Raw genomic sequence first — 12,064 nt, 5'->3', positions numbered from 1 at the left:
CAGTGACTGCATCTTTCTCTTTAAGCATGCAGCTTACCATTTCCTGTGGTTGATACATATTCTTTTTTTACAGTTCTTGTTAAAAATTGATGAATTGATGCTTCTCTTATTTGCTTGATTGACTTAACTTCTGATTTTCACCAGGCTACATCTGGATGGAAATTGGAATCCAATTAATGAACAAAATCAGCATTTAAAAGAGTTTTCATTAGTTAAATGTGCTGGAGTTGGATGAAAATTCATTATTGTCTTTATCCAGCACATTTAATTAATGAAAACTCTTTTAAATGCTGATTTTTAGTTCTAAAAAAACTAAGTTCTCCATCTGAATGAACATCTGGGTGTTGTCTGTGTGCTCCAACTATGAGAGACAGAAACTTCTCTCCCCAAAGAACTATTCCTCAAGCACATGCAGGCTTGCTGGCCCACCACTCAGAAGAGTGTGTAGCTTGCTTTATACTGTTCAGACCTGCCCAGAATTAGGGCTGACTGGCCCTGGGCCAATCCCACAACTATTGCAAGAGCAGAAGTCGTGGTCTGCTCATCGCAGAAAACCGAGAGGGTTGCTTACAAATTAGGGTGGATGTAAGGACCATACAGCTTGGAAAAACCTAAGTTACTATTTGAAGATACTTTACCACCCCCCTTCCCACTGCAACGTTTCTGTAGGTTCCCAGGCCTGGGCTGGTCTTGAATAAATGAATATCTTACATGGGGGGGGAGAAATAAAGTGAACGGGGAAGATGAGAGAATTGCTTGGTGCCGTGGGTTAGTTGTTTGGGTGGTGTTGGATTGGTCGATGGGTTGGACGCGATGATCTTGAGGGTCTCTTCCAACCTGGTTTATTCTATGTATGTATTCTATGTATGTACAGAGTTCTCCATGTACAAGAGACTTCTGTCAAAAATGAGCTGATGACTAATTCCACGACTTAAGCTTCACAACTTCAGTTACAAATGCACACTACTTAACAGTTGGATTGTGAAATAATGAAATCTGTGGCTACATCATTAAGGTTCTTAAAATGAAGTTAAAGATGAACTGAAAGATGTTCTCTGGAGTCGTTACCAACAGATATTCTCCAAGCTATATATGTATACACACATCTATATTTTAGCTCTTTAATTTTAGATGTTTAAGCAAACTTGGCCTTGTTAGGGGAGTGAACATTGAGGCTCAGATTCCACGTAGTGGGAAAACAGTTCCCTAAATTTAGTGCTTCTAACATATGTTTAAGATCTAGGAATCTATTTCTGATATTACTCATGCTAGAAGTTCCTGGAAAGCTCTATGACTTATGTGATGTGGCATGGGGAAGATTAAGTTATGGTTGATTTTCTTCCATCCGAAGATCCACAGAAGCATCTGTAAGATTGATGGGTGGTATAGTCATTGCATTATGTTTTGATGTGTTTGGTTTGCAGGGTAGTCTTCCAGTAAATACAAAGGGATTTAAAAATTATTGTGGGTAAGGAGGTGGACAGATAATAGATTGAGCTTGATGTTATGATACTCATTTAAAAGCCTCAGCTAGACTTGACTTTTGCCAGAAGGAAAAAGAAAGAGACGGTTTTGATGCTCATGATTTAAAACAAATTAAACAGGAGGGGGGTTTGAGTGGTTAAAAATCAGTGTGGCTAAGGAAATGGACATAATCTTTCTAAATCCTGCATAATGTTACACTGCAAGTGAGCTTGGTCACATACTATGTGCCAATGAGTTTCTGTGGTTCAGTATTGACAGACTCTCCGCTGTTCCTTAATAAACAGTTTTGGTGTAACAGTGATACCTGAAGTTTAACATTGAAGAACCTCCCTCTCAAAAATGGTGAGAGTCCTCTAAGAAAAAGGAAGTTTAAATGTATCAAGAAGTCAAAATTCTGAGGAGGGATTGGGGGAAGTGTGTTCCAGGGAGCCAACTGTATAACTGGACAGGGTATGTCTTCTGTCTGTCTTTGACTTTGCTGCCCATGTTTAAGGGTGAGGCAGCAGAAAGGAATTTCAGTGGTAAATTGAATCTAGCCAAGAAAGTGGCTTGAAATCAGGCTTTGGGAAGAAGAGGGAAAAAACTGTGCTGCAGGCAGATGGGCAACAGAGGGAAGGCGGGAAATTTCTGCAAACAAAAGTAATGAAGTTTGACTCATTACTATGGCAGAGAAATGTCTGGAGGTGGGTTTAGGTAGAAAATATACAAACCCTTGAAAACAGAGTCAAGTTACAGGTTTGATTTGTGGCAGTGTTGTATGAATTAGCTGGAAGGTTTTGTGCATGACTTGAAAGCTCAGCTGGAAGAGAGTAGCTGGAGTTGCATGCAGGAAGGAAAACTTTGGTGTTGGACTCTTGCAGGAGCTGGAGCACATATGGGCAGCTGAAGGTAGGGGTCAAGGAGACGAATGAGCAAGGGAGGGCTAAGATGTCTGCATCTGGATTGGAGAGGGAGGTTCCTCTGTGCTCACTACAGTTAGTATGGGTCCTTGCAACAAAACCAGAGAACACAGAAATGCCTCATGAGTTTGTACCCACTTAGAAACAGTTCTCTCAATGCTGAGCTCAACCAAGCACCTACAGTGGCCTTTCCAACTTACTGGAAATCTTGCTGGATTCACAATGAACATGTGAAAGGACTTACTATGAGTACACACAGGATGTTTGTAATAACAGGAGGAGAAAATGAGTAATCTTCTGGAAAACAGTTTTAGATATATAATGAGGTGACTGGTATCTTGAAGTACAAATATGTAGTTTTAGGGCGTAGTTTTGAGATCACTTTAAACTGATCTGCAGGCAGATTAAAAGGGGTGTTTCCACCTCTTCTCATGCCCTGACCTCACTGATGCCACTTACTCCCTTATCCCAGGAGTGCCACTTGTGTGGCTCTCTAGTTATTCTGGTCAGAGGGCCCACTGCTCATCTTAAAAATCAGCTGAATCTGCGGTCCTGCTGGTCACAAAGCACACAGGGCAGTGGGGAGGCTGGGTGTGGAGGGCTGCAACCAGCGTCCGGGGAGCACAAACTGAAAAGTGAATGTACTTCCTGATGCCTTGTAGCTGTGAAAACACAGGGCAAACTGTTTGACTGTAGCATTCACCTGAAGTGACTGGCAGAATGTGTTTCTATTCTTAATATCCTATTTTGGGTGTGTTGTTGTTGTGGGTTTGGGGTTGTGTTGTGTTTGGTTTTTTTCACCTGGTACATGGAGCTGTGCCTGGAATTTGTTTCTCCTGAGGCTACACTTGACTTGTGTTTACTAAATATAAGAGTGGTAAAACTTGGAAACAAGCATTTTGCTCTGATTTGTTTATGGTCAATGCACTGGGACTTTGCTTCCCCTTGAAAGAAGTTGCTGAAACTTGAAAAGAACCAGAGACAGTTTATCTTTTTGTTGTTAGAATAGAATAGAATAAACCAGGTTGGAAGAGACCTTCAAGGTCATTATGTCCAACCCATCATCCAACACCACTCAATCAACTAAACCATGCAACCAAGCATCCTGTCAAGCCTCGCCCTGAACACCCCCAGCCACGGCGACCCCACCACCTCCTCAGGCAGCCCATTCCAATGGGCAATCACTCTCTCTGTGTAAAACTTCCTCCTAACCTCCAGCCTAGGATTAGCAGCTGCCATTTGCATTGTGTTGGATATAGTATATATATATTTTTCCCCCCTCCCTCTGAAAATATCCCAGAAAAAGCTGCTTCTGTGAGCTTCCATGTGTGGGTCTGCATCCCTAAACAGGCAAGTGAAATGAGCACAGCTCGTCCCACACGCTCTGCTCGCCGCTGCTCAGGCCGGGCTGGGACAGTTGGTCCCACGTGCTCTGCTCGCCGCTGCTCAGGCCGGGCTGGGACAGTTGGTCCCACGTGCTCTGCTCGCCGCTGCTCAGGCCGGGCTGGGACAGTTGGTCCCACGTGCTCTGCTCGCCGCTGCTCAGGCAGGGCTGGGACAGTTGGTCCCACGTGCTCTGCTCGCTGCTGCTCAGGCTGGGCTGGGACAGTTGGTCCCACGTGCTCTGCTCGCCGCTGCTCAGGCCGGGCTCGGACAGTTGGTCCTGTGTGCTCCACTCGCCGCTGCTCAGGCTGGGCTGGGACAGTTGGTCCCATGCGCTCCGCTCGCCGCTGCTCAGGCCGGGCTTGGACAGTTGGTCCCACGTGCTCTGCTCGCCGCTGCTCAGGCAGGGCTGGGACAGTTGGTCCCATGCGCTCCGCTCGCCGCTGCTCAGGCCGGGCTTGGACAGTTGGTCCCACGTGCTCTGCTCGCCACTGCTCAGGCAGGGCTGGGACAGTTGGTCCTGTGCGCTCTGCTCGCCGCTGCTCAGGCAGGGCTGGGACAGTTGGTCCCATGCGCTCCGCTCGCCGCTGCTCAGGCCGGGCTTGGACAGTTGGTCCCACGTGCTCTGCTCGCCGCTGCTCAGGCAGGGCTGGGACAGTTGGTCCTGTGCGCTCCGCTCGCCGCTGCTCAGGCAGGGCTGGGACAGTTGGTCCTGTGCGCTCCGCTCGCCGCTGCTCAGGCAGGGCTGGGACAGTTGGTCCTGTGCGCTCCGCTCGCCGCTGCTCAGGCTGGGCTGGGACAGTTGGTCCTGTGCGCTCCGCTCGCCGCTGCTCAGGCTGGGCTGGGACAGTTGGTCCCACGTGCTCTGCTCGCCGCTGCTCAGGCTGGGCTGGGACAGTTGGTCCTGTGCGCTCCGCTCGCCGCTGCTCAGGCAGGGCTGGGACAGTTGGTCCTGTGCGCTCCGCTCGCCGCTGCTCAGGCTGGGCTGGGACAGTTGGTCCCGTGCGCTCTGCTCGCCGCTGCTCAGGCTGGTCCGTGTGATAGGCACCGAGAGAGGGTGAGGATGGCAAACACCTCTGCAGGAAAAGGGCTTGTTGGCTTTGGCTCAGAATGAGCAAAATTCTGAGAATATGGAAGAAGAAATGCTTTAAAAAGGAGAGGGGTCTTAAACACCTCCTAGTTCAAAAGAAGACTTGTGAGAAATGCTTTTGAGAAGTAACCCTGATGTAAGTGGATGAATTAATGGCATGGTGGCACAGTGGGTTCTCAGCAGTGCTCCATTAGTCCCAGACAAGCTCTTGTGAGGCTGGAGAAGTAGTTATGGCTCATTGTGGCATATGTAATCCTGTGGTTTGATCATTGCTGTGCAGCCCACAGAGGATCTCAAGTGCTGTGTTGTGCTCTCCAGCTGGGGCCTCTGCTTGAAAGCAATAGGAAGTTGCAGTGGTGCCTAATATCCGATGGGTGCAGCATTAGGGCCTCTCATTTTTAAGAACGCCTGATCTGGCATGCAATTTACTAGCCTGCTTGAGGCCTGCTGCCAGGGCTCCAACTGTTGCATAATGTTACACAGGAGGAATTGCTGGCAGTTTTCAAGCTGGCTATCATTCCAGCTTACTCCCAAACAAAGGAAATCGTAGCATATATGTGTAACTGTGAAGGGGTTTTTTGTGCCGCTCTCAGCATAATCTAAAATGAAAAAAAAAATAAGTTGGAAAACTAGGAAGAGTTTTCCTGCTTAGGCTGTAGCCCATCTGCTTGTAGCAGCTTCATCTGCAGAGGCTTGCCTGTGGAAGAGCAGCCAGACAGCGACAGGTAAGAAAGCAAGCCTCACGAAGAAGCAACAGCTCAATTGTTTTCTAAAACTCAAAGTGTTAAAGTTGCAAGGGCTTTACGAAAGATGAAAGAATCCTCCTTCAGCTCAAACTGTTCTTTCATGTTCTGTGAATTCTGTGATTCCCAGGAAAAGCCAGACCCTTAATATTCAGACATCACAGAGCATCGTAAGATTTCCCCCTCATTTCCATGTGTGCTTGTTCCGTCCCCGTTTCCCTCTCAGTCTGATCTGTAATGTTCAAAAACATTCACTGCATATTTCCTTCTTCCCTGCAGCAACAGCCCGAGTCTGAGACTGTTCATCTGTTCATCCCAGCCTTGGCAGTTGGAGCTATTATTGGCAAGCAGGGACAGCACATCAAACAACTTTCTCGTTTCGCGGGCGCATCCATTAAGGTATTATTGCACTGCCTAACTCTGTCTGTTCTGCGTGACACCTCCTGCAAGCTTGCACAAGCCGTGGTGTTGTGAACCTCCTCCCCCACTCTCTGCTTAGAATGGGATGTGATAAATGGTACATTTGTTTATAAATCATCTTTTAATCTTCCTTAAGACAAGATAATTAGAAGCGTGTTTTCAAACGTCTCCCAAGGTGTGAAATATAAGCTGCTAAGAGAACTACTTTGGTGGTCTCAGTTTCTTAGAAACAGGCTGAACGGTGCAGAGGTTGAAGGCTTTCTTCTTGCTTTTTTGGTAAAGTGAAAATTGGTGATGTAAATTCCCTTGCTAAAAATAGCAGCACAGGTGAAGCCTCATGCTGCTGTGGCAGCTCTTGCTCTGTTCCAGGTGGATTGGTCTGCATTGCCGAGCTCAGATGGCTCCACACTGAAGCATTCATGTTTTCAAATGAGCCACGTGCTCCAAGCTCCTGGGGCTGCTCACAGGTCTTGAAAATCATGCTTACCTGTGGTGGGTTGAAACTACCCTCCAACTAATTTGAGAGAACTACCTCCCAAACTAAAATTGCCAGCCCAGCCCAGTTGGAAGCAAATGAAGCTGTATTTACAAGCAAAACTACAATCTATCAATGCGAGGTGCAATGGATGTGTACAAAATATACAATATTTACACGTATTAACAAGTTATAAACAACACAAGAACCCCCCTGCACAAAACCAGGGGGTTACCAATAGCTTCCCCCTCTCCCTCCCCTGGACAAGGGAAAGAGGAAGAGGAGAAAAGCAGAGAGTAACTTAAATTTAGTTAGAATAGAATAAACCAGGTTGGAAGAGACCTTCAAGATCATCATGTCCAACCTATCATCCAACACTACCCAGTCAACTAAACCATGCAACCAAGCATCCTGTCAAGCCTCGCCCTGAACACCCCCAGCGATGGCGACCCCACCACCTCCTCAGGCAGCCCATTCCAATGGGCAATCACTCTCTCTGTGTAAAACTTCCTCCTAACCGCCAGCCTAAACCTCCCCTGACGCAGCCTGAGACTGTGTCCTCTTGCTCTGGTACTGGTTGCCTGGGAGAAGAGACAAACCTCTGCCTCACTACAACCTCCCTTCAGGTAGTTGTAGAGAGCAATAAGGTCACCCCTGAGTCTCCTCCAGGCTAAGCAACCCCAGCTCCCTCAGTCTCTCCTCATAGGGCTTGTGTTCCAAGCCCCTCACCAACCTTGTTGCCCTTTTCTGGACACGCTCCAGCAAGTCAACCTCCTTCCTAAACTGAGGGGCCCAGAACTGGACACAGTACTCAAGGTGCAGCCTAACCAGTGCAGTGTACAGGGGCAGAATGACCTCCCTGCTAACTTCTTTGTACTTAGCCACAAGAAGAAAGCAGCCGAGGTCAGCACACCAGAAGCAGCAACCAGCTAGAATCTGCTAGAGTGAAGAAACTGAGAAAGAAGTTTCTGCAGCTAACTTTGTTAGCTATCAGACCAATGGGATTATTGAGACCTTATCATTGTTTTCCCTTTACATCCAATGGTAATCTATTCACATTCCACCACTTCCTGCTCAATCTGTGGAAAATTTCCTAGGCATCAACCTAAAACTGCCACGTCACCTCAGCACCTTGCTTTAACATCCAGCTTTTTTATGTGTTGATTGTCTCAGTGTAGCTACAAGATGCTTTGCAGAGACAACCCAAAGGAAACGTGAGTTTGAATTTTAGTCACTTTAGTGAAATCCTCCTTGCCTGTGTTATAGGGGTTAGTACCAATTACAGGTGTAGGAAGGCTTTGGGTTTCTGCTACTAATGGCATCGTAATCACAAGTATCTTCTCTAGATGCTTGAGAATAGCCAATTATGCTGTTCTGTGCTGTAAAAATTGTTTTAGCCTAAATGAAAGCAGAGTGTGGGGAAAGCACAGTGTGTAGCTTTGTTACATGCTGTTTAAGTGATGCTTCCCTGCACAGATGAAGCAAACGTCGTCTTAATTTTCTCTTTGCTGAGGAGATTTAGCCTGGCAAGTGAGTGCTATGACAGAGATCTGCCTAAGGTCAGGGGCAGAAGGGCAGGAGTTGGCTTTGAGATGAGCTTGGTGTAGCCAGTGAGGCTGGGCTTGGCTTGACAGTGTACAGAGCAAAATAACTGGGGAACTCCAATGAATGAGCCTCGTGTGTGGTTTACTGAACACTGATCCATTTACTGGCCTGTCAACCCAACTGGCAAGCTGCCTGATAACATCCTTTACTGAGCAGTACATTAAATAGTTGTTATAGTACCCAGGTGGTTTACATTAGTAGGGTACTAATAATCATATTTTGGAGGGGGGGAAGGAACAGAAGAAAACTAAGTGTTGATTTAATTATTATTTTTTTTAATCAGATCTGTCTTGTGTAGAGGTTGATGTATCACATCTATTTCCTCTGGTCCCTTACTTTGTATCCAATATCCATACTGGCCTGCATCAGGAACAGGATGGCCAGCAGGAACAGGGAGGTCATTCTGTCCCTGTACACTGCACTGGCTAGGCCACACCTCGGGTACTGTGTCCAGTTCTGGGCCCCCCAGTGTAGGAAGGATGTTGACTTGCTGGAGCGTGTCCAGAGAAGGGCAATGAAGTTGGTGAGGGGCTTGGAACACAGCCCTGTGAGGAGAGGCTGAGGGAGCCGGGGTTGCTTAGCCTGGAGAAGAGGAGACTCAGGGGTGACCTTATTGCTCTCTACAACTACCTGAAGGGAGGTTGTAGACAGGCAGAGGTTTGTCTCTTCTACCAGGCAACCAGCACCAGAACAAGAGGACACAGTCTCAGGCTGCACCAGGGGAGGTTTAGGCTGGAGGTTAGGAGGAAGTTTTACATAGAGAGAGTGACTGCCCATTGGAATGGGCTGCCCGAGGAGGTGGTGGAGTCACCATCACTGGAGGTGTTCAGGAGGAGACTTGATAGGGTGCTTGGTTGCAAGGTTTAGTTGATTAGGTGGTGTTGGATGATAGGTTGGACACGATGATCTTGAAGGTCTCTTCCAACCTGGTTTATTCTATTCTAATGTGGTATATGGAAGGTACTGCTAAGTGGAGAGGGAAATACAAAGTAAATTGAACTTCAAGATCCCCTCCAAACTAGTTCTTGAAGTTGGTCCTTGGAAGACAGTCCACAACAAAGAGTTTTCTGAGTTTCTTGTGTATCTGGCCTCAGGCTTCCTCTACTGACTGGCACTCCTCTACCTTAGCACATTTAATGTATCTGAATTAACTGAAATTCAGCCAAGTTAGTGAAAGCTCTGGTCAGTTGTTTGTGTTTGGGTTTTTTTTCCCTTCAATAGAAATAAAGATATTTTTGGTGGAAATAAGATTAAATCTTAACAAAACTGCACAGGTACAGGGTATGCCTGCTGAATTGGGAAGCTGAATGTGTGCTTATCAACAGAAGTAAAAATGCAGCTTCATTTGTAATCTAACAGAAGAATGTGGAGCAGCTTCTGTGTGAAAAGATTGAATACAACACTTAGTAGTAACTCACTCGAAACTTGTGAGCTTCCCTCGTGTGGCCCACTTGCCCTTTATCATATCATCATATTTTTTGACCAAAATAAGTGATGAATCATCAAGGAGTTTGTGCTTTTAGCTGTGAGTTGGAGGGAGTTCTGCCTGAGTAACTTTAAACTTGCCAAACGAATAATCATGCTTTGTGGAGTAACACTTTGTGTATGACACTGGACTTGTTTTGAGTTGTGCTGTAGATTGTTACAGCTGAAAATGTTTTACATCATCTTTGTGCTTAAGCTGAGCTTTGTAGATTTAGTGGAATTCCTTAGCCACAAAGCAAGACTAAATTGCAGATACAGTGGGGATCTGCATGAGGCTGCGGTGTCCAGCCTGTCATTCAGAGGTGTCTATGCCTGTTGATGAGTTTAGGCTCGGTGTGGAGCTCCAGCAGACTGAGTTATTCAGCAAAAGAACCAGACAGAGATTTCTGGGCTGTCTGCTACCCATCCTGTACTACAGTGCTGGAATGTGTTAGGAACTATTGGCATCTCCTTGGTTGTAAATATTCCCAGAGTAGTCCTCCCTGTTTCTGAAGGAGTTGGGATGAGTGTTGCAGGCTTTGGGTGTATGAACTTGTCGCCTTGTGACTTGGCAAATGGAAGACTGCTTGTTTTCTGGTTAGAAATATAAACCTAGTTCTCTCAGAAGTTAAAAGAAATCTGCTATTTAATGCAATGTGTTATGAATGTAACTTCTCCCAAGAGCAGGCAGACAGCATTAACATGGAGGTCTCCTTAAGATGTCCCTTCAGACACTGAAATGTTATTGGGTGAATGTTTCTTTCACAGCCCTCAGCCATGTTTTACTCCAGTTGCTGAGAACGGGACACACGAAGGTAAAAGACAAGCAAGAAATGTTCCAGAACATTTCAGAACCTGTAAGATGTAACAAAGGCTTGAAGGAAAAGATTTTCCCTGAAATTTCAATGCCAGGTGCTGGTGTTCAGTAAGAAAATGTGATGTGAAAGACAGGCACACTGAGATGTCCAGTTTGAAGGAATGGCAATTGTCAGGCTGTGCTCTGCTCATTCAACTGACTCCCAAGATGTGCCTTGAAATTTTGTCCCTTTAAAGTGCCTGTGTTCCAAAGAATGAATGGATTTAGTCAGTGCTTTGGCCTTACAATGTGATGTCACACAAATGTACTACTATAAAACAAATGTTGTTTTGGATGCAGCCAATTGGAACACAGATCATATGGAAAATAAATATGCAAACTCTATAAGTGGTATGTAATGTTTTCTGCCTCTCAGGGCACAATATGAATAATTATATCAACTTCTGTTAGCAAAACTCTTTAGTGAAAATGAGGCATGGTGGCTGGTAATTTGTCTGAAATAAACTCCAGCTGTTAAATATGAATAACATCCCTGTGCCAACAGCTAAGATGAAATCCTGTAGCGTTTAATACATTGCCCATTCAACAGCGGCTATGTAATACTAGATGCAACAATGGAAATGTCAGTTGTGATAAACAAAGGATTCATCCAGAATGTCAGACACTACTTTGAATTATTTAATGCCACTGGAGTCTGAGAACAACACCCACAGAAATCTTACTTTTGTGGTGACATGAACTGCTAAAGACCCTACAGGCATCTGCGTCTCAGCTCTAGTGGAGTTTAATTTTCATTTGGGTCGTACAAATAAATGTCTGTAGGTAAAAACCCCTTGCAAACTATAAACTCATTGTCCAGCATAGAGGAATGTTTTGTATCAGATTAGTTGCAACAGCAAAGTCATCTTCTGTTCTCAGAGGGACAGATGTAAACTTTTGCTAATGATCCAAACTTGTTAGAAACACTGTTTAAGTTTGAGATTAGAATCTCCATCCATTAACCACACTTGTCTTTCTGAAGGCTGTGTCTTACATCACTCAGCCACATGAAAATGGCTCCTGGGATTTTGCCATGTGTGGATGAGTAGCTGTGCCTTTAATTTTCAGAAGTAAATTTGCTTATGGTTTAGCCAATGTCTACATCTCATTATAGCTAATTAATGCACTTTAAAGAGAACAAACCTGTCGCGATGGCAGCAGTGCGATGCTGCGGCTGCAAGGAGTAACTTTTCACTCTTGAACAGAATGTGAGACTGAAATGGGGAGGAGGTGACTTTAAATTCTTCCTTCAAAAGACAGCTACCAAAAGCTATGTTTATCCATTCCAGATTGCTCCTGCTGAAGGACCAGATGCCAAGCTGAGAATGGTTATCATCACTGGACCTCCAGAAGCTCAGTTCAAGGTACATGTCAAAAACTTGTCAGTCTGTAGTGGCCTTTGGATTGTAAGGGACCATACTGAAAGCAGAACTCCTGGTTCCAAGCAGTATTTTATTCAGAGTTTTAGGAAACACTTGATTTTTTTACTTTCCTTTTCCCTGAAGGTATCTCATAGGAATATGGGTAATATGGCATGATCAGAGGCCACTTCCTGGTCACCTGAAAACTTTTGGGAGTTTCATGCCAATTAGATTCGAGTCTAGCATGAAAATGTGGCTGTATTACATCCCGAACTTTCCCTTT

General features: G+C 45.5%; 1 protein-coding gene across 2 annotated transcripts in view; it reads left to right on the top strand.

Annotated features, from left to right (window-relative positions):
- The window catches only part of IGF2BP3 (insulin like growth factor 2 mRNA binding protein 3), a 120,196-nt gene that overhangs the window by 101,881 nt on the left and 6,251 nt on the right, over positions 1 to 12,064 (top strand). For both annotated transcript variants that reach the window (XM_009908687.2, XM_054161184.1), the window contains exons 11-12: positions 5,880 to 5,999; positions 11,710 to 11,784. In XM_009908687.2, the coding sequence (XP_009906989.1) occupies positions 5,880 to 5,999; positions 11,710 to 11,784 (195 nt within the window). The remainder of the gene's footprint in view (positions 1 to 5,879; positions 6,000 to 11,709; positions 11,785 to 12,064) is intronic.

The sequence above is a fragment of the Dryobates pubescens genome, chromosome 4 (genome assembly GCF_014839835.1).
Source record: "Dryobates pubescens isolate bDryPub1 chromosome 4, bDryPub1.pri, whole genome shotgun sequence".
Classification (NCBI taxonomy): Eukaryota; Metazoa; Chordata; class Aves; order Piciformes; family Picidae; genus Dryobates; species Dryobates pubescens.
This window is presented reverse-complemented; position numbering and strand designations above follow the sequence as displayed.